The sequence below is a fragment of the Microtus pennsylvanicus genome, chromosome 13 (assembly GCF_037038515.1).
Source record: "Microtus pennsylvanicus isolate mMicPen1 chromosome 13, mMicPen1.hap1, whole genome shotgun sequence".
In the NCBI taxonomy this organism is placed as follows: domain Eukaryota; kingdom Metazoa; phylum Chordata; class Mammalia; order Rodentia; family Cricetidae; genus Microtus; species Microtus pennsylvanicus.
In genome coordinates this window covers 34,350,187-34,372,321 of record NC_134591.1, presented here as the reverse complement: position 1 = coordinate 34,372,321, position 22,135 = coordinate 34,350,187, and the positions used below count along the sequence as shown (strand labels likewise).

Here is a 22,135-nt window from a genome sequence, read left to right as displayed (position 1 = left end):
TGTGATTATTTGGTTTATTTGAGAAAAATGAAAACATTCATTTGTAGTTATTGAATGTGGCTCAGTTTTATATGAAGATAAGTGGAGAAGATAACTACTCGTAGAAATAACAAACCATAATAAACCTTGCTTCTAGCATCTTGAGTTCAAGTACTGGTCAACTGGATCTAAAGTGTTAGAACACTGTATTTTTTTTTTTCAAAAAAATCAACTTGGTTGATCTGAAACATCTGCCTCCCTTTGCTCCCTACCTCCTCGACTACCCCAAAACATGACTGAAAATTATTCAGTCTTTCTATTTAGCTAACTGCATGACCCTGGGGCTAGAATGCTGGAGGTGGAACTCAAAAGGTTACACGGTTCCCTCTCCAGACAATTTATATCCATAAGCTTGACAGCTGCAAACTTAACACAAACACCGATTTTAAACCCCGGCCAATCACTCTTATAGCGAGTTAACTTTCCCATAATCTAGAATAAATATGGCATTTGCCTGCAGTCAGTCAGCATGATGTTAGGAAACAAAACCACGTGGTCACACACAGTCTCTTATTATTTTTACATTTGGTTAGCATTTCTAGAGAAATACGGGGGAAAAAAAGGTTTCCTTACATTGAGGAAGCCCACCTGTCCAGCTTGCTGACCAGCATCAGGGCAGACAAGCTGGACAAACTCTTTCAGCGTCTCCTGAGGGTGGTAGCGGATGGCTGGGTGTGAGAAATAAGGCCCAGGCTGCTGGATGATGGGTGACGTTGGGAAGTGGAGCGTCGACGGCGTCGCATGTGGACTCGCTGCGGGAAACAAAACAAGACACGTCAGGGTTATGGGGAACGCGGCTTGCACAGCTGAACCAACGGCCTCTCTTTATTATTTTATTCATTTCTTCTCTGGGCCCAATTCACAGAGCTGCTCATGTGACAGGATGTAGCGCTGGACACTTCTGATGGATTTTCTCCTCTAAGGCTCTAAGACAAACATGGAGGTTAGCGTAGGATAGAATTTCATGTTGCCTGTCTATGTTCAGTGGACGTGAGTTATAAAGGCATTAATAATCCTTGTTGAAGATGAAGATTATTCATTACCTTAAGAGCCTTTTTAATGAAGCAAGCAATAAAAAATGTATTTGGTAGATTAGACCTGATTTAACCGACATTACATTTGACAAATTCTAGTTTGCACATATGGATCCCCTTTCATGCCGAGCTACCCATAGATAATAATTCATTGTTAAAGCTCTTACACTCCTTTCAAGGAAATTTCTAGGGACTAATTCAGCACTGGAGTTTTTTGAAGTCTGTAGTAAATGATCACTTAATGAACCCATGCAATTTGGGTGCCTCACTTTACGGTGGAAGGTTCATGTTGCATTTTTCTCTGCTGCCCTTTCAAAGCTAAAGCAGCTACAGGCTGAGCAGGCAGGACTCTGTGAAAGGTTGCTTCTCTGCCATAAATCTGATAAGAGATTCAGACAACGACTCCTTTATATTTGAACCCTGATAAATATCGTTTGTACAAGATTACATTAGATAAAAAAGCTTATGTGAGATCTTAATAATTTTTCCAGGAATGCTTTTGTCCTTAAATTGGAGAGATGATGGCCAAGACCTGCCAGAGGATAAGGGCTTTGTGTGAGGGGGCTGATAACACTTAGAACAAGTCCAATCAGAAGAGAAAAGACTCCAGATAAGGGGTACACATGCCTGCCCCGGTCCCTTCCTTTTATAGTTTGAATCTTTAAACTGAAGGGTTTCCTACAAAGAGAAACACAGAAGTGCCCACAGTTTTAGACAATATGACTTTCTGAATACCAAGAAAAATTCATACTATTGAAGAGAATCTAAAGTTCAGTAGCCCCTCCTTTTTCCCACCATCCCACTGGAGTGGTTAGGAATGCATGCCTATTGATACTGGGGTCTCCTGAGGATTAGGGTATTTTTTTTTAAAATAATAACCTTAAGGGGTAGGGCTTTGTGGGTCAGAGCAACCCTTATAGTTCCTACAGTACAAATGCAGGCTGGAGTAGAAGCAGGACACCGACCCAGGCTTCCAGATAATCAAGTAAAATCATCGGTTTCAGGCTACTTGAATTCATTCAATAAAGATTCAGAGGTTCTCATCATGGTTTCAAGAGACAATCTTGGGATAAACCAGAAATTTTGTTTTTGCCCTTAATCATACAACTGAGGGCATCACCAACATAATCTATTGATATCAGAATTTACCACACTGCCCCTCTCCCACTCACTCTTCTGTCTGCTCCTGCCTTGGTAGAAAGCTTGGCTATCGACTTAGACGCTCACTCAGAACTGAGTATGGCACTGATAAATATTTGCTGGCTGCATACTAAATGTCTGAATAAAGTGTGATTATGAAAAATAATAAAAATGACCATATAATTTTCCAAGGACAAAATACGTTTTTGGACCCTGATGATGAGCCAGCAAACATGGAGGAAAACAGTTGTGAGTTAAGACTACCTACAACAAAATATAAATCTTGGAATCCATTATAATCTCTGAGTGAACACTGAGAAGCTGAAGAGTTAAATGCTCCTGGACTCTTCTTCCCCTGGAAATTGTGCTACTGGATTTAAAGAACGAAAGGACTCTTTTTTTTTTCTTCTAGCATGATGTAGTTGTCTCTAATGGTATAAGAAACATTGACCAGATCCCTGTTTTTGACAGAATCATTTCTAGTTAGCATTGTAGGTTTTATTTCTCAAACGAGGACAGGAATGTACTGAGTTGAAAAACATTATAGGTTCAACTATTGCAGCGAGTCAAACACGAAGGTGATGACTCTGTTGTTGAGAGCCCCATGAGACTGACCTTGACGATAAAGTGGCATGGCCTCAGGTTCTCACAGAAAGTGCTGAGTGGCTTTTAGATTAGGAATGGTGGTGGCCAACAGGAGTGTGCTGCCCAAGGGAAAACACTGCCTCGAGTAAAGACTAAGTAGATACAAGTTAAAGAAATAATTCACCAGTACCGTGCACTCTCCCTGTGAATTGTTAATAAACATCATTGAACTTATTTTATTAAAGATGTAAAAGAAAATCAGCAGCAGCGTAAATTCAGACTTCAATTTCTTTATTACATTTTAGCAATAGCAATTTATTCATCTTTTCCTTATGGGTGCAGAATTCAGCGCAAGTCTGTGGTACTGTATAGAATTAATTCTATAATGACTGATTGATTAGGATCAATTAATTCTTAATTAATTCCAGGAAGTCATCTGGCCCGAGGTTCTAAATCAGACTTCTGCTGAGTCTGCACTTACAGGGTTGTCCTCTCTAAGCCTCTTTTCTCTTGCTGGGGACAGAGTCATCAGTTCAGTGGAGATGGGAGCAAGCTGGCTCGAGGCCATGACCTTTAGTTTCCTCAGACAGAAACCTGCTAGAGATGCCACAAAGATCTGCTGATTATTACTGGATCCCTGGTGTTTCTCTGGGTAATCTTCATCTTCTTCTGGACACTGAGGCCCCGAGAAGTCCAGAGCTAAGATTTAATCAATGTCTTTTCTACTTTTCTCCTCTCTATTTTTTCCTTCCCTTTTATCTTGGGTTTGATGTTGTAAGTATACCTAAGTTTGTATCTAAGTTGTTTCAAATTATTTTAGAAGGAGTCACTGGAGCTAAATCAATCAATTAAGTCATTAAATGTTCTTTGATTTGGCTGAAGCAAGCTGCATAGAAAGGAAACTGCCATGATGAAGCTGCCACGGTGTTGGTGGAGAGCACAGGTGTCCAAATTTTTGATGAAGAGAAACATCTCTTATGGATGTGTGTGTGACTAGTTGACACAATAAAAAATTATGGTGCATTATGTAAATGCATATTTAGATCCTTTAAAATGTGCATTATTTACTTGAGAGTCAATAAAGACTTTCTCCAGTGGTTACAGTTTATTGCCGAGCATCCATCTGGATCCATGTTGAAGTTAATACAATACTGTGAATTAAAAGACACTACCAAATTGGCTGCTTCTGGGGTCTACTGCTCTCAGTACCCCAGGCCAGGGGCAACACGCCTGTCGGGAATGCTTCCCTCTGAATGGCTCTCCCTGCTAGCTTAACCATAGGTAGCAGCCAACCTGGTTTACAGCAACTTGGGAATACAGATAGGATGGAGAGGAAGGAAGTGGGACAGATTTCTCTGTCTGTGACGGCCCAAACAACGTCATCACAAACACATTCAGAAACAGGATTTCCTAAGGGTCCAGTAATCACTTATGGTCAGGCAGAATGGCCTGGCCTCCTTCCTTTCCAGACTCCAGAACTTTCTAATTATTTAAAATTATCTCTTTTAATTTGAAGAAGAAGAAGGCTAAAAGTCCAACACAACTAAACATATGTTTAACTCAAAAATGCTTCCTCTTTTTAAATCAGAATTGACCCAGCCTGGGGAGGAGAAGGCCAAGGCCATTACAGTGTGGCGGGACACAGGACCTGACAGCGATGCACGGTCTTCCCGTCCAGTGAAAGGAGGAGACCGCTCCGACACACACTTGAGCCATGTGCATGTGACCACAGACCACATAGAGAGAATGATACTGGAATGGGTGACCAGACCTTGTATCCTCAGAGTTTATTAAAATCTTAGAAAAGGAAGTCATTTCTTCTCACTATTTCCAAGGAGGCTTCTGAAGCCCAACCTAACAAATCCTAAGAACGTATCTCCATCTTGTAAAGCCAAACCTTCGTGTGCTGAAGCGTGTCATTCTGTGCAGCTCTGCTATTGCCCGTATCCTCATCTGTGAACCACTGGAGCTTCTCACAGCTTACACAGAGATGTTAATTAGCTTTTGTTTTCAGGCACCAGCCATCAGATTCTAGCCTGTCCTGGGAGAGGTTCCACAGGGAAGTTGTCCAGAGGTGACAGAGTCATAAATTCTCCTCCTCCTTCAAGTGCAGCATGCTTGCAGATACAGGCTTCTTTGCTGGTAAGAATGAAGGAAGGGCAGCTCTGAAATCTAAGACCTGCAGAGTGTTGTGGTCTTCCCAGTATTCAAAGGGGCAGCAGCTGTGGTTCCAAGTTGTTTCTTCTGCTTGACTGTCACAAGGAACTGCTACCCATGCGTCTGCAGCAGCTTGGAATACTCTTTCCAGAGAAAGAGTGGCTTTGAGAACTCCCGACTACTCTTGCTTAGAAGTAAACTCCCCACCCCACAAGGCAAAGCTCAAAAGGAGAAGAAATTCTAAGAAAAAAAAATCTCACCTAAAACCAAAAAGCCTTCCACAGGGGCAAACGGAAGTTGCATTGTTTGGGTTGTCAACTACTGAGCTTCTTAAGAAACTCTAAACCAACACTATACAACCCACTGAAGTCCACCTGAAGCTGAGAAATCTATCCTAATGGCCCACAGCTCTAATTGATAAATCATGCGTGAATCAGGCCTGCCATTTACGAAAGCTGAGAAGTTTGGGGCTGTGGGATTTATGTTAACAGACTCAGGAAAGGAGGAATTGGAACTGGTACTAGGGCCTTCAGGAGGCTGAGCCTTTTTTAAGCAACAAAGTGCATGACTCAAAGCAAGCGAGGGTTCTTCACATTTTTCTTGTCCCTACCATGAGTGTCATCGAGAAGCATGTGAAAGGCACAGGAGAAAGCATCACATTGCACGATGCTTTGCAAAGTGGCAGGTGTTCATGTGAATGCTGCAGAGAGGGGAACAGCATGCTACAGCAGGGGTCCAAGCCGGTGATAAATCAAAGGCATCTTCTGATGGGCACTCAGAGTGTACGTCTCTTGGAAAAACAGATCTCCTCTTCTCCGACAAAGAGAGGCCAATGTTGTTTTACATTCTTATGTACATCCATTTTAACTACATAAAAATCAGTGCTTCTCTTGACTCCACAAAGTTCTCCTCTGGCCTTCACAGACAGTCTGTGGCTCTCACGTGATCTCTCCCCACATACCAGGTAAACAAACAAACAAGTCCACAGCTTCTGGAGAAAAAGTTCTGTTTCTCCAAAGCTCTGGGTTCTGGTCTATCACAGAAATGGAGACTCCCAGTCTGTGAAGGGTATTCTGAAGGTCTGTGGCTATATTCTACTCTGTGCTACAGAGTGGCCCTGGACAAGCCATTAACAAATGGGTGAAACTATGGTCAATAAAATCTCATTTCAAAATACAGAGTAGGCCTGGATTTACCCTGGCACACATTCATGTGATTCCGTTCATCCTTAACCCCCCTCTCAGCTCTGCAGTCAATCAATCACTGCTCTCTCTGTCTCTTCTTCACAGCCATTTGTGAAGCCCCAGGCTTCTGGTGCTTCCAAGGCCACTAGCACATCTTCCAGGCCTCCACTGACTGTGTCTCTTCACAGTTATTTAGCACGCTTTGGCCTTGGCTAGCTGCCCCCATCTATGGCATTCCCAGCTCAGCATATAAGTCAGAAAAGGAATGCAGCATAATGTAAGACTGAGAGGTCTTGGAGTAATAGACTCGAGCGTTCGAGACCCACGCAGCTTGTGTCCTGGAACTCCGAGGAAGGACGGCGAGCGAATGAAGAAAGGAAAGACACACAGAAAGCTGTAGTTTCTGAAGCTCTCTATGATTCTATATGCCATCTCTATGATGGAGGCTAATACCACATAGATTTGCTGTGAGGTTGTGTGTGTTTGGTGTGTGGCACCTGATGCGGTTTCTGACCCCTCAACAGTCAGTGAACAGCCTCTTGTGCTGATATCGCCATTACAGAAAAGGACACTGGGAGGCAGTTAAGAGACTGGAATTCATTCCCATATCCTCAGATCAGTTCTGGCTGTACAGAGCCTGTACTACACACAGGGAAGGTCGGTGGAGTAAAAAGTTCCCGTTCTCTGCCTCTCTCCACACGCAGGACTATGCGGATATTGAGAGAGCAGCAAAAGCATGGGTCTGACATAAGGGCCTTAGAACTAATTTTGCAAACAACGAAATGCAGAAACAGTATTAGTGGTGGCAATGCCTTTGCTCTTACAGTAAAATAACTATGTTCAAAAACCTGAAATGCTTCTTTTCTGACCAACAACATTTTAAATATCTACTCTTGCCTGAAACACGCTGAGATAACCTAGATGGTTAGAACTATGTGGCCATCTTGCCAGGCACTTTTCCACTTAGCACTCAGAACTTGGGTGCTAATGCTGACTGTTCACACTGGCCTCTTCTTCCACTGTGGTGACACATCTGTCACTCAGGCTGCCTCCTGACCTATCCAGCTTCTGAGCATGCTCTCTAAGTAGCAGCCTAACATGGGCACATGGGAACCTTCATCTCTCTGTTGAAAGGCCCCAAGGTGTATGCTGGTTAGATGGGTCGTACAGACTTAGCATGAAAGACGCTGTCCTAGGACCAAGGACATCTTTTGGGAAAGCTTTCTATTTAGACAGAAACCTGGGTGTTAGATTACTTTCTGCTTCTATATGGTTTACAAGGATGGACAAAGTCCCTTTCCTCTGGTTCTCTCATTTCAAAATAGGACTTGAAGGAAATACTTACAGAGGCCAAATTAAATTTGGGTGCGTGTATAGAATACAGTATCTAGAATCATGCTTACAAATAACTCATTATGACTGGTTCAAGGTAATCGAATAAAAATCTAGAAGGCTGGAAAACAAAGGAGTATATGTCATTAAAAATATTTTTAAAAATAAGCCACAGGGCACATCTCAACTGCTGGTTAGGATATCCAAGGTTTATAGACACGGAGTAGGTTAAGGTCTGACACACAGCCCCAGCCTTTATCCTGCCAGGGTTTCAGAAATGACCATGTTCTCACACTAACTAACTGCATAAGCTACCATGGTGGCCCATGTGAAATGTGTTCAAATAGCACCAAACAGCTATGACTATCACAGATAGGAAGAGTGAGAATTTCATAGCAAAGCTGAGAGGAATCCAGGTCTGTGAAGAGAACTTAGACTTCTGTGTAAGGCGCAAGGGAGACTATGGCAATGGGATGAAGAACGACAAAGACATCAAAACAATTACTTGAGGAAACGACCCTCCTGCCCCAGAAGGAATAATTATGTGGCTAAGAGAAGCAGGCTGGAGTCTCCTGAGACCAGGATACCACCGGAGAGGCAGACTGAGAGCTGCGAGCAAGTTTCAGCAACCAGACCTGTGCAGAAGTTAGGGCTACATGGAGGGCAGGTGCTGTGACTTGGGCTGTTGCCAGTCTTTCTCCACATTAAATATAAAGCAAGTAAGCACGTCAAAGAAAAGCCAGCAAAATCCCTGTGTGGGCTGGTGTTTTTGTCAGCTGGACACAAGCTAGAGTCATCTGGGAAGAGGGAAGCACAACTGAGAAGGTGTCTCCATTGGGTTGACCTGTAGGCCATACGGTGGGCCACCATTTTGATTAATGATAGAGATGGGTGGGTCCAGCCCACCATGAGCGGTGCCCCCTCTGGGAAGTCTTGGAAAGGAAGTCAGGGGAGCAAGCCTGGAGGCAGAACTCTCCCACAGTCTCTGCTTTAGTTCCTGCCTTCAGTTTCCTGCTCTGTCTTCACACAACGATTGATTGCATGCTCTAAGCTGAAATAAACTCTTCTCTTGCCAAGACCTTTTATTCCAGTGACAGAAAGCATACTAAGGCAGCCCCATAACTGCAGAACCGAAGGACAAGCTTTAGCTCTTCTCTCCACCAACCATCAGGCTGGCAGCACTTGAAGACCGTGACGTTGATTGTGATAAGCAAAGGTCACTTCAGGTGCCCACCTGAATCTGAAGTCTCCTTAGCCACCTTGCAGAATTAGAGTATTTCTTTCTAATGTTCGTAGATTTTACTTAAGGGGAGGAAGAGTTAGTCCAGCATGTACAGTCTGGTACCAGCTGGCTCTGGTGCCCACTGCTCTGTGCCAGCCACCCCTCCTTGTGTACCTGCTCTGTTCTGTATGGGTTTCAGAAAGCAACTACTATGGATTAACACCATTTCTGCCTTGCTAATGTGCACAAAGCTACTTAAGCCTTCTAAACTGCCAGGCACTCTTTTATTTTCTAAGTGTGTAATAGTACCAACTAGAAAACCCTTCTGAGAGTTAGGAATAAATGTATAGAGGTTGAGCAGGCACATTCATTCAACAAACATACTGAGAATCTACTACAAGAGAAACAGTATGCTAGCTAGACTTGGAGTATTTATTATCCTTCAGATGTCTTCAGGAATGAGATATATGAAATGTAATCCAGAATATGCGGGGGGTTAAGAGAGCGAGACTCCAGAGTTGAATGTTCACAAATGAAGCTACAGGTCTGCCTAGGTTTCAGTGAGAAGTGTCCCCCAGAGGTTCCTGTATGTGAACACTTAGTCTCCGGCTGACGGTGCTGTTATAGGTTACAGACCCTCAGGAGGTACAGCCTTACTGGAGAAAGCACTTCCCTGGTGGGGGGCAGATGTGGAGAGTTTATATAGCCTCATACCACTCTGTTCTCTCTGTGTGTGACAATGTGGACAGCTAGTTTCTTGCCACGGCCGCCACGTCATGCCCTTCTCCTCCATGGCAGACTCTATCCCTCTGGAGCCTAAATAAACCCTTTCTTACTTAAGTTGCCTTGGCTGTGGTTTTCTATGGCAGCCTCAGAGAAGGTAACTAATACAGGGCTCACAGCAGGAACTAATGCCGGCCTTCTAGGCTTGGGTTTGATCTGTGCTTTACAAGTGCTGAGTGCAGAAACAAGTCCCAGGCTGAAGAGGGTTGTTGTCCACTACCTAGCACCCCAAACGGCTTCGTGCCTCCCCTCCTGGAATGTAAGGTACTGTTTTTGCCTAGCCAGCTGTCCTCATCCTTCTGTAAGCAGAGGTCTAACATTTCTTTGGAGAGCTTTTTTCCCTCAACCTCAGGTTATGTGGTTAGTAACCCTGACACCTGGTTCTGATAGTGGTCGGAGAACTCAAGCTACACAATGAGATATCATCCCGTTATCTTTGAGATATAAAAGTTGTTTAAGAGATGAGCAAATGGCCCCAATCAGGCAAATTAAATCTATGGTCATCCAGTGGTAGCTGCTTTTCTAGATCCATTGGAGAAAAGTGATTCTTTCTCCCTTTGGTCGAAATTAAGTGTGGAGTTGTTCGTGCTTTGGATGCTACAGCATCAGGAGATGGAGCCTGTGAAAAGGGCTCACAGTGAGAAGAGTAGAGGGGACGGGGTATGACTTGTGAGCTTGTTATAGTGCTCAGGAATTTGGGAGTTCATGATTACCTAGTGAGATCCCTTAAAATGACAATGTTTTTGAACTGTGTCACAGAAGGTACCCACAGAATCTGATGGACAAAGCCTCCAGCCTCCACCGACAGCTCCGATGGTGATGGTGCTGTCCTCAGGTTCTTCTATGGCCTGCTCATTAATCCATCTCGGCTGCAATGACGTCTGTTCTACTAGTTAGAAAGGTGAGTGTGGTCTTTCGAGCTCGACCATTTGGGCCTCCACTGTTCATGGCAGCTGAAGGCTCAACGATTATCTGCTGAATTGAGTCTCTAAGGAGCAGATGTTGTTGAACAAAGGTACTTCCCCTTTCAGCAAGAGACACGGATAAAGGAGGTGGGGCTTGTATAGGTGAAGTCTCTGTCCATCAAGGGATAGGCCACTGGCTCCACAGCAGAGTCCCCTCTACCACACATGAGTGGGGGCACAGGGACCCTGGGTCCGCTCACTTCCTCCAGACCATCTTTCTTTTCCAGCTTGTTCTAGATCAGCAAGAGTAGAGGGGAAGTGAGGCACTAAGACCATTTCTAGGAACCAAAGAGAGCAAAGGAGGTTCTGAGCACAAGGCGGGAGTCTGAGAGAAAAGGACATTTACCGGACACACTGCGTTCTAAGCCCCCCACACTGCACAGGGCATTTTACTCTCTCCTCTCATGGATGCTTTTCCAAGTACGTAAAAGTTGGAAGACAAAGGCCCACTAAGGACAAATGACTTCTACAGGCTTAAACAGAGCCCACATGGCTTGGTAGAACTTGGATTCTGTTGTGGCTGACTCTACTGCCAGGCATAGCTCCTTCCTATACATTCTCTGCTTCTCTTTAAATTACTTTTTCAGAGCCCAAATGGTTTATTTCCTTTTAGAGTTTTTTTTGTCCCAGATCCCTTAGTATTGAAGTAGAAGCAGGCAGCTCTGATTCTCTCACACATGTTTTTCTCATAAGAAAGCCGAGCTCTTCGAGAGATGCAGCAAAGCAGCTGAGGTTGAATAGAAAGAAATGGCAAACAATGAATGTAAATTTTCTGTAGAACCATGACTTGAGAAACCATGCAGGAACATGTGAGTGAGTGCATTGCCCTGGTGTTCCTAACACACGGGATGCAGCCTGGGAGAGTGCCTCTCTGTTCTTGCAGCCATCTGGACAGGACAGGACGGCCCTACAGTGTGCGTCCCCTTGCCCCAATGGGTGACAGGCTGCAGGACATAAACATTGCTGAAGCTCAGCTCCAGGCAATGCAGTGCACTTAACTTGAACATGATTTATGATTCTGTCAGTAGGGGAGGCTCCAACCTGCACTGATGCCTAAATGTGAGCTTTCTATTCCAAACAGAAGTTGGGGGGAGGGAGGAGAAAGGGAAAGGAGGAAGGAAGGAGAAAATGGGAGAAGATTATTTCACATGAAGAGAAGATACAAGTTCAATTTCAAAGTTTTACTTGTGTGCTAAAATCAAACAAACAAATAATGAGTCTAAGCATGGAATCAATGTAAGATTAAACTAAACGAGGAAGAAAGAACCGCCAAGGGGCTTATTTGATAACAGTCACTTATAGTTGATGTATTTGGTATCAGCGAAGGGTCTTGGCCACTGCTTCCACTTAAATGTGGGCGTGGCTCCATGCCTGTGGCAGGGAGTGTGCGGCTAAAGGAGAGAGAAAGAAAGGGATACAGGATAGGGAGGGGAGGCAGCGTCCTTTGTTAGGATGAGTGTGGATGTGGGTCCACCAGGCTAATCACCCTGTTATCCACAGCACTCCCTCCGGGGGTTCTGTGACTCTTGAAGAGATTAAGGAGCCAAGTGGTCCCCTGCTCTAACCTGTCCTCCCTGGACAGCATATTAACGTGATTCCACTACAGACGAACGCTCTTTAAAGTTTCCTGTAGGATGACAAATTAACCCAGCAGGGTGTCCCACACATCTATCTTCATACGAATTATTAGTGTAATAGAGCTCTGAGTTATGCATTTATCTGGTAATTATTGAACAGTTACACACAACCAAGCTGAGTTGCCCTGGCCCTTTATGAGGTTCGCTCGGTGGGTGGCCTTACAGTCAATTTGGGACGGTTCTCCACTCTGCAGCTCACTTGCAGAAAAATTAACTAAACAGCCTTCTCCTTTAAATATTTTCCATGTCACCGTGAAACTCTTTACAATACAATAAAGGTACAGTTTTAATTACGCGCTTCCTGACTTTTGTTATTTGTAGTTTTAAAACATTTGCTGGCGCTAGTTTTTCCTTTGGCTGGGCAGTAATAGCTGGTTGTAAGTATCTGGCTAATGAATTTAATAATTTCCTGAACTGAGACTTAAAGAGCCTTTGCTAAAATGCCGTATTTCCTCTCTGCTATCACGAAACGTCCAGTCCCCTGGACATGGTGTCCGTGTGAAGCTGGGCCATGTGTGTGTGCTCGCTTTGTATTTCCAAATCTTTCCTGTCTTCCCCATGCTCCAGAGTGGAGCTTGCTAGGTCTGTGATGCCTGGCTTTGGAAATCAGCTGGAGTCATTCCTCCTGGAGAAGGGCGATGCCATATTTCCCCAGACGACAAACTCTAATAACAAACACCCTGAGTCTGTCTGTTGGCAGGGTTTGTCAGCACTGTGTTTGCCACAGGTACTTAGTTACTTCTCATTTTCTTGAGATGATTCAATTGCACTAACACAGGAGAAACAAATTAGACCCAGTTGAGCAGCAGTATGTTCTACAGCTAAGTTTAAGAAGCTTTCCTAAACAGCCAAGAAGTTTGTGGATACGACAGGAGAAAGCTGGACAAGACTAACCCTTGGGGCCTGTGCCAACAGAACAGGGCCATGGCTACAGTAACGAAACACCAGGGTATGTCTCTTCCGGGTTTGTCATCGGATGGAAACAATACTCTAGGCAAATATTGTGTTCTTTCAAAGGGACCCAAAATGTTGAGCTATTTTTTCCTAATACATAGCAAGGCAGAAACTCCTGAACAAATGATTTCATATTCTAGGCACCTCCATAAATGCTGCAAAAGTACTTGTTCTTGACAATATTAATTATCATTATTGTTGTTATTACAGAAGGGGGAAGAACTTCCCATTATTCCCCTAGCTTTCTGTTTCGATCACACATATGCATTCATTAATTTATCTGAGGAATGGTTTTTGAGAGCTCTTGCGCAGTCATGAGGCTGAGGGATGCAGGGGTGAACGGGTAAGGCACTGTATCTGCCATTTAGTAACTGCTGCCTTCATATTTATCTCCCCTTCCCTGCTGCTTTCTTACTGTCTATGCATGCTGCAACCCACACTCCTCCAGCCATTCCTGGTGACCCTGACTTCTGGGAAGACGATCTTCATGCTCATATCTCTGCAGTATGCTTTTCTTGGCCAAACTGGGAAGTATTGTTGACTTCAGCTCCTCAGTGGTTTCATCATGAAGAGCAGGATCCTCTTCTGGGCCAGGAGGATCATAGATTGAGAAGGCTTTCAGAGAATATAAAGTTTTCACTTCCTTTCCAAACAGCACATGTCTTTGAAAGCTACACAGCAAATCTTTGGCTTATATGATTATTGTTTTGGTATATGTTATGAACACTTTTAGAATCAGGACAATTTGACTTCTAAACTATATACACACACAATGAACTCACATACCATCACACACACATACACATACCATGTGCACACACACCACATACATACACATATAGGTATGTACACACATACACACACACACCATGTACACATACCACATATATAGATACAGGTACGTGCTTGCACACATATACACAAACAATGCACATATAAACCACAGCACACACACACCATTCATACACACCACTTATGTACATGCACAGGTATGCACACACACACATACACACACACACACACACATGCACACACACGTACCCTCATAAAGATGGAGTGGTGCAACCACACCTGCATTCGCTTCATTTTAATTTAATAGTACCTAGTTGTCTAACAGAATTATTTGTTTTCAGTTGCTCTCTATTTTGCATACTGACAAACAGATGGCAAAAGGTTTGAGACGGGGTTGAGCATCATTCTTGTTTGTACTCTGACAATGCCAAATGACATGGTATTTCCCCAAGAGGATGCCCTTCTTTGTCTTCCCTGGCATCTGGTGCCTCTCCTAGCACAGTGGAGGTCAAGTCCAATTTCTGAAATGCTTGGGACTCTATGTGTTTCCGAGTTTGGATTTTATTTTAGAATTGGGAATATCTGTATACACTTACCAATTAAACAACCCTAACCTGAGAATCTGAAATTCAAAATGGGCCAAACACTGAGCACCAATGCGATGCCCAGGCTGCGTGACATCTGCGCTCACAAGCCCATTCTTGGGAGCATTTCTGATTTTAGATTAAGGTTGATCAGCCCACCATACAACTGCTGCTTTTCTCTTCCCTCAGCTGCCAAGCAGCAAGTACTCTGGGGATCCTCAGGCTCCGCTTACTCCCTCTATTCAGTGACTATAAGAGTACCTTGCTTGTTGTGAGCACTTGGTAAACATTTGTGGGACAAATTAAGGGGTCACCAGATGGTGACAAGAATTTTCAAGTTAATTTTAACATTGAGAAAAGCCAAAATGACTTTAAAACTGTTTGAAATCACTTGTGCCTCGGAGAAACTGTGCCTTTGCCAGTAGCAAGGAATCGGAGGGCAGTAAAGACAGAAGAGACAGGAGTCATTTAGGATAGCTATCTAAAAACGCAGTGTGAAAACACAGTCTATGTCATGACTATCAGCGTAGCTAAATGGCCATAGCATGTCTCGGACTAATAAGAAGTGTGAAAACAAACCAAAGGTTTGAATAAAGGGAGCTCTTTTTTTTTCGCTCCAGTGGCAGAATAAAGGTTAGGAACTACTGAACTGGAAACTAAACAAGATGAATGTGGTCTTGGCTCCGATCAGCTCAGATTGCTATTGGTAAGTCATATAAAGTGCATAAGGAACAGCTCACTAATATAGTCCTTCCTCATCTATTGATTTATATAACCCTGAATTTATACATAGCGACGATTATATTAAGCTAAAAAAATCTAATCTACACGTTGTACCCTCCCTTATAGCTAAGCTAATTATAATAGTTTTGGCCATGTGACCATACAAAAAAGGACAATGGATGGCTGGTGAGATGGTTCAGTGGGTAAAGGTGCTTGTTGCCAAGCCTGAAGACTTAATTCAATTTCTGAGACCCACATTTTAGGAGGAGAGACTCGTGCAACTTGTCCTCTGACCTCTACCCACACATGCCTATATGCATATATAACGCATATACATACATACATACATACATACATATGTATGCAGTGACATGTGTTTGTAGAGGTTAGAGGACAATGAATTTAAAATATCATTGATGGTTACTCCAAATCTTAAAAGGAGTCAGACAAAGGCTGGAAAAATGGATCAGCTGGCAAAGGAGCTTGCTGGAAAGCCTGGTGACCCGAACTTAATGCCTGGATCCCAAACTGTGAAAGGAGAGAACCGATCCCTGCAAGTCACTCTCTCATCTGCACACCTATGCTTGTTCACACGGACATACGAACACACACATACACACACACTCAATGTAAAAGGGCCAGACAAACCCTTAGGGAATTATTTTCTTAAACTGTGTGCTGCATCCCCACAAAGAATCATCTAGCTAAATGTGGGGTTCATGCAAAAATTGGCAACAGTAAAAGATTCTACACAACTGAAAATTAATTAAACAGTTAATGAACTCAAGGTGTTTCTGTAGTGTTCGCCTAGGCTGATCATGTGACTTTACCACAGCCTTGGTTGTGAGTGCATACATACTTCCCATTCCACATGCCACCCACACCACACACCACCGGCTGATGTCACCTGGGACACCTCCATTCGAGCTGAGACTCTTTAATGTCGTGAATTGAAAAGTTTTTTTTTTTAACATATGTGGTCTTCTGCTCTTATAGAAACAAAATGGTCTGATCACGGAAGACGAACATTTTTCTACCATCATTTGTCGGTATGTAAGTATCATATTAATACATCTTTGGATTGTATTGGAATACTTGGTTTCTAAAGTTGTTGTTTGAGTTGTTGATGAGCTATATAAAAATAATTCAATGACTTCTGGCTTTAAGTTAGGACAAATTTCCTAACAATTTATGGAATGACACTAAAAAATATATATGTATTGTGTGCATGAGAGTGTGTATGAGTGAGTGTGGAGGCGTTCTCAACACTGATGATAAAAAAGTACTGATTCAATCTAAAAATGGTGAAGATGCTTCATGTCTTGCAGTGTCAAATATTTAGCCAAAATATAATTCTATGTAGAAAATTAATAAACATATCCACCTTATTTATGACAAATTATCTTTGGTCTTTATTAAATATACGTACTAACCAAAGAATTTTTAAAAATAATTTTTATGCTTTTTTTATCAGCTACTCTTTGATTTAGACACCCATTTTATGTCTAAATACCCTAGGTCATGGAGAGACTTCTCAGTGAGTTAAAGAAGTTTCAGAACTGAATCTACATTACCAGGCATAGTCACAACGTTTGAAACAACAGACAGAAGAACAGAGGTTTTCTTTCCAGTTATCATAGATAAGATACATTGCCATGATTGAACATGTTATGACGGGAATGACTTTAGGTAACAGTAAAAGAAAGTCTTGATAAGCTCAATCTTCCAGCTTCCAGTGCCCAATAAACGCAATTGTGTACAATGACAAAAATGGCTTTGTTGAGATTTAACTTTTCTTGCTCCAGGTTATTTCAACACAGTAGTTTAACCCCTTCACCTGATTCTAACCGCACAGAGAAATAGGTGTCAAAGTATTATCCGCATGGTACGGATGGTCCAACTGAGACCACAAGGCAAAGTGATTTATCAAAGCCACAAAGAAAGCCACTGCCAGGGAGGAGATTGGATTTAATAAACCACATACCTCTACCTTTATAATGTAAGCAGTAGAGTGGTCAGAGGAGCATAAGCTAAAACAAGCCATAGCATTTAGTACCAAAGCTTTTCTGAGGTCATCTCACACAGTTTGCTTTAGATGACAGGCTACGGTCCTCCCCCATCTTGGAAACTCCTTTAGAAGAAGTAAGCGAAAGATCGTACATTTGTGTTTGCTGTTTCTTCTGGAGCACTGAGAACTTATCAGAGTGTGTGGGTGGAGTATGGTGTGGTGTGGTGTAGGGGTTGGGGTAGAGTGTGAATTTCTTTTGAGTGTGCATTTACGTGCACTTAAACTACTTCTAATTTATCCACTACGTAAAACCTACTTGGTGATATAAAATGTGTGAAAGATTCGTTGGATACGACCGGACAAGTTTATTTTACCAAGATCTTTATATATTAAAGCTATTATAACTGTTTACATTTGTGACAGATGAGATGTTTCTGTGGGCTTTTGTTTGCTCTCTGATTTTATATAAAAACATTTTCTTCATGGAGTTGTACATTTTTTGATGTAACCTAACCCATATTAATCTTCCTTTGTGGTACTGTCCATTAATTTTAAGCTCTAAAAAAATGCCTCCCTATAATACAGAAATTAGAGGGCTATCCATCAACATCTTTTTCTAGCATAAAAATACATTTTGAAGTTATTCACCAAGTAAATTTGAACGGAGATGTTCTATTGGTGATTTGGTCCTCAGACTTGGCCTGAAATACCAGTCTTTGTCTCTGAGGGGTACTGTCGTAGGCATGAGCTTTCCACGCAAAAGGGAATGCAGAACCCATTGTGAATGGCTCTTCAGTTTTGAGGGACAGCATCCCAACCTAGAAATACCTTAACCAACAGATGCCCTAGTTTGCCTACCTTAACTCTGATTCTCAGCACAGAGATGCAACGGAATGGAATCATTACCCTACTCCAAGGCCTATGCCACACACTAAAGGGTAGGAAGGGGACAGTGAGGATGGGTACCTGAGCAGATTTTCGAGAAAGGAGAACTGAGGATGTTGGGATTTGTCTTGAATGTTGGGGAAAACAAGGAATCTTTGGTATTCCATAGTTCTTAAATGAAGCTTCTCTTTCCTCATACACATCTTAAAACTATGAATATAATTAGGAGGTCAAAGGTCCATGTTTTGTGGGCTAAGGAAGTCTACTCTGGCCCAATGCAGAGCAGGCCATCTTAGGAGAGGGACTTAACCATTGTGCACCTGGTGTAAGTGCTAGGCAGTCCCAACAGTTCACAGAAATGCAGCTTGAAGCCAAGACACAGGGTAGATACCCTTGGTATTTTTCTGAATAAGAAATGATGTATGCACATTGTTTTCGTTCTTCAGAAAGTCTCCAAACATGCTACTGTATTGCAGTTGTCACAGGGAGAGTATGAGTTTGAGAAGAAAGGTTCGCTCTCCATTGTGCGCCCTCCTCAAACTGATGAGACACTAACAAGCCAGAAGGTAAATGGGAACGCAGGGGCAGCTCCCAGCCTTCCCGGCTGTTGGCATGCTGCTCTTCACCACCTTTGCCGCCCTGCTACACGAGGGGTTTTTCATTTGCTCGAAGTAGCTGCTACTCATAGGACTCTTTAGATCTGACTTCAGTGCTGTGCACTCTTCCAGGTCTCTTTATCTGATGCAGTGATAGTAGCCTGCTACACACCAGCTTTTCTTAATGCTCATTTCCTTCCTCCAGCTCTGTTCTCTGAGGAGGGGAGACACTGGCCCCAGTGTCTATACAGTGACAAGAACCCAGGAAGTCTTAAATGAACAAATGAATGAACTTCCACAACCCCCTCCTCTGAGTCCTGAAGAAAGATTTGCTCTTGACATTCATTTAGCATTTGAGCATGCTAAGCTGAACATACAAGTGAGGAATAACATGCCTTGGACCATAAATATTCTGACCTAAAGCAGCTTCATACCTGCCATTTCCTGCTAAAGTTTAGATGCTCAATGAATGTTAACGACAGGCTCTAATACTAACTAATTTAATGGCTCATTCAGATGTGAATTCTCAGCTTTCTCTATATAATGTGTAATATACATATACCATATATATGTATGTGCACACATATATGCATGTGTGTATGATAAGCATTTGTGACTATCTCATATGTACAAGTGAGGAAGAGTCAGGGAGCCTGATGAGAAAGTCATATCAATGAACACAGTATCTCTGAGATGAAGAAACTGAATTTCCTGATAAAGAAATGGTCTCCCATGACGGAGTATTTATTTTTTTAAGTGATATTTTTCACATGTTCTCTGTGCATCCATCTCAAGTACCACATTTTCTTAAGACTATCAGAGTTTTCATAAATGGATTCAGATTTGTGGCCCTAACATTGCAACAAATACCAGTTTCCCAGGTATATGTCAAAGTAGACAAGAGACTGTAACTCTCCAGGGTGTTTTATGATGCCAACCGGTAGATCACAGACATGAAGGAGAATCTGATGGAAGGGTGAAAATGGTCACAGTTATTCATACTCCTACCATAGGAGTTTTATAAATAAACCAATAAATATTTTCATCTTGCAATAGGATCAAGTTAAGTGAGTTGTTGACATTCTCTTGAGGTTTCAGTCTTGTCTTTAACGTGAAATACAAATCATATTTCTTGTGGACACATTTTAATAATAAACTTAAAAGCACATGAGACTAAAATAAGGAAAACATGGCAATGAAAACCAGACAAACTATCTACCACTTCAAAAGGAATGAATGAAGACAACTCGTCACCACCCCAATGCCAACAACCTCAACACAAAATGCCGCATATGGAAATCGGGTTTCGTGGGAAGAGTAACAGTAAGGATGGGAGACTGGAAAAACATTTATGTGAGACATAGGTAACTGGCCACATGGAAAAAGCACACACCCAGATACATACACACAGACATGCACACACACAACTCGAGGGCACACTTGATTTGGGCTCAAATTATTCCCCACCTCTGCAAAATCCCACTGCCTCTTTTAAAAAAAAATTGTCTTTGTGTCTTTTAAAATTAGGATTGGATGCCGAATCTCTTTGGTCCCTAAAATTCGAAGACTACCCTTGAATAAAAGAATTGATCACTCACTGCAGGGGAGCCCTCACTGTCTCCTCACTTTGCTACTCTGATCTCAACATTACGATGCTTACACCTCGTGGGTCTCTGTGGAGCAACTCACCTCTGGGTCCTGTAATGACAGGTCGGTGATGCTGTGTGAATGCTGTCCCCAGGGAGGAGGTCTGCGAAGGGGAGGGGCTGCTGAAACCAGACTTCTCCGACTTCTTCAGTGTGGTTGGAGATGGCATGCCTGGTAAGAAGGGTTGATTTGTTGAGGCAACTTTAATCTACATAGCAACAATTTGTGTGATCAAAAAGACAACACGTAGAGTGGAAAAAGAAATAAAAATGGAATTGTTTGTAAATGGAAATTTATGCTGAATTGCTGTGAATTTGCTACAGGTACAAACAGGTAACAGAATGGCTCCCCTTTTAGGTGGTTCTATAATTTATTTCAATTTATTGTATTAAATCATAGTTTGTTGATTTTCTCTACATGGGGTTTTCTGTATCTTGGATCTTCAGTGTCCCTTGTAAAAGACCTGCATTTTAAGATTTTCATGTTCATATTTTTAGTTGTGAGCCTTGTCTTTAATGGCTGAGCCATCTCTTCAGCCCATGACCCCAGCTAAGACCCTAAGCAATAGAGGAGAGGGTGCCCGAACTGGCCTTGCCCTGTAGTCGGATTGATGACTATCTTAAACGTCACCATAGAACCTTTATCCAGGAACTGATGGAGACAGGGGCAGAGACCTATGGTGGAGCATGGGCTGGGCTCCCAAAGTCCAGTTGGAGAGTGGGAGGAGTGAGAATATGAACAAAGAGGTCAAGACCATGATGGGTTCACCCACTGAAACAGTTTCCCTGAGCTAGTGGGAGCTCACCAACTCCAGCCAAACAGGGAAGGAACCAGCATAGGACCAAGCTAGACTCTCTAAATGTGGCATGACTGGGGCAGACTGTGGGGCCACTGGCAGGGGCACCAGGATTTGTCCCTGCTGTTTGTACTGGCTTTTTGGAACCCATTCTCTTCGGGTGGATACCTTGCTCAGCTTGGATATAGTGGGGAGGGCTTTGATCCTTCCTCGGAACAATGTGCTTTGCCCTCTCTGCAGAGGGGATGGAGAGTGAGGTGACGGGTGGTGTGTGTGTGTGTGTGTGTGTGTGTGTGTGTGTAGGGAATGGGAGGAGGGGAGGGAGTGGAAACTGGGATTGGTATGTAAAATGAAAAAAGATAGTTTTTAAAAAATAAAAAAGATTTTCGCATTCAGAGTGGTTCTATTGTGGGGAGGAGGAGCTTTAGGAGCTAGGTCAAGGGGGGAGGTCTTTAGGTCATTGGGGGCATAGTGTTGGGTGGGATCCTGAGAGCTGATCCCTTCTTCTTGCTCTCTCTTGCTTCCTGGCCAGGAGGTAAGCAGTTTTACTAGCTGCATTCTCTCCACCTTGCTATCACACACCACACCAGTGAGCCTGGGAGGTCCACCCGAACACAAACCAGATCCTCTAAAACCACGAACCAATATGACTCTCTTCAAAAGCTGCTTTTCTTCCAGATACTTGTTCTAGTAATAGAAATCTGACTTACAGAGGCTTCAACTTTTCCAGGGAATCTGTCACGTGTCTGCGACCTCTGGGACCCTTACAAAGGAAGCTGCCTAAGCACACAAAGACAGCCTCACGTGCAATCATTTTGTCTTGTCAGTTACCGTATTTCAGCACCAAAGCATTTTGCTACACTTTAAATAATTTAGCTTTTTTTTTACATAAAAATGCCCTTGATAATAGCAGCTCAGATGTTCCTTCAGTGAATTATTTATAGAACAAAAAAAGAAAAGATAAAAGTTAAAAAAAAACCTTAAAAGACAAGCAATTGGGACTGGTTCAGTAAATATGGTCTAACCAATGCAAAGAATACTGTACAAGAATAATGCCATGGGAGATATTTAT

General features: G+C 42.8%; 1 protein-coding gene across 4 annotated transcripts in view; it reads right to left on the bottom strand.

Moving 5' to 3' along the window:
• Nfia (nuclear factor I A) overlaps positions 1-22,135 on the bottom strand; it is a 335,086-nt gene that overhangs the window by 48,955 nt on the left and 263,996 nt on the right. For 3 of the 4 annotated variants that reach the window (XM_075946348.1, XM_075946347.1, XM_075946349.1), the window contains 2 exons: positions 20,310-20,438; positions 613-791 (listed from right to left, as the gene is read on the bottom strand). In XM_075946348.1, the coding sequence (XP_075802463.1) occupies positions 613-791; positions 20,310-20,438 (308 nt within the window). The remainder of the gene's footprint in view (positions 1-612; positions 792-20,309; positions 20,439-22,135) is intronic. The other variant, XM_075946350.1, reaches the window with a different exon arrangement.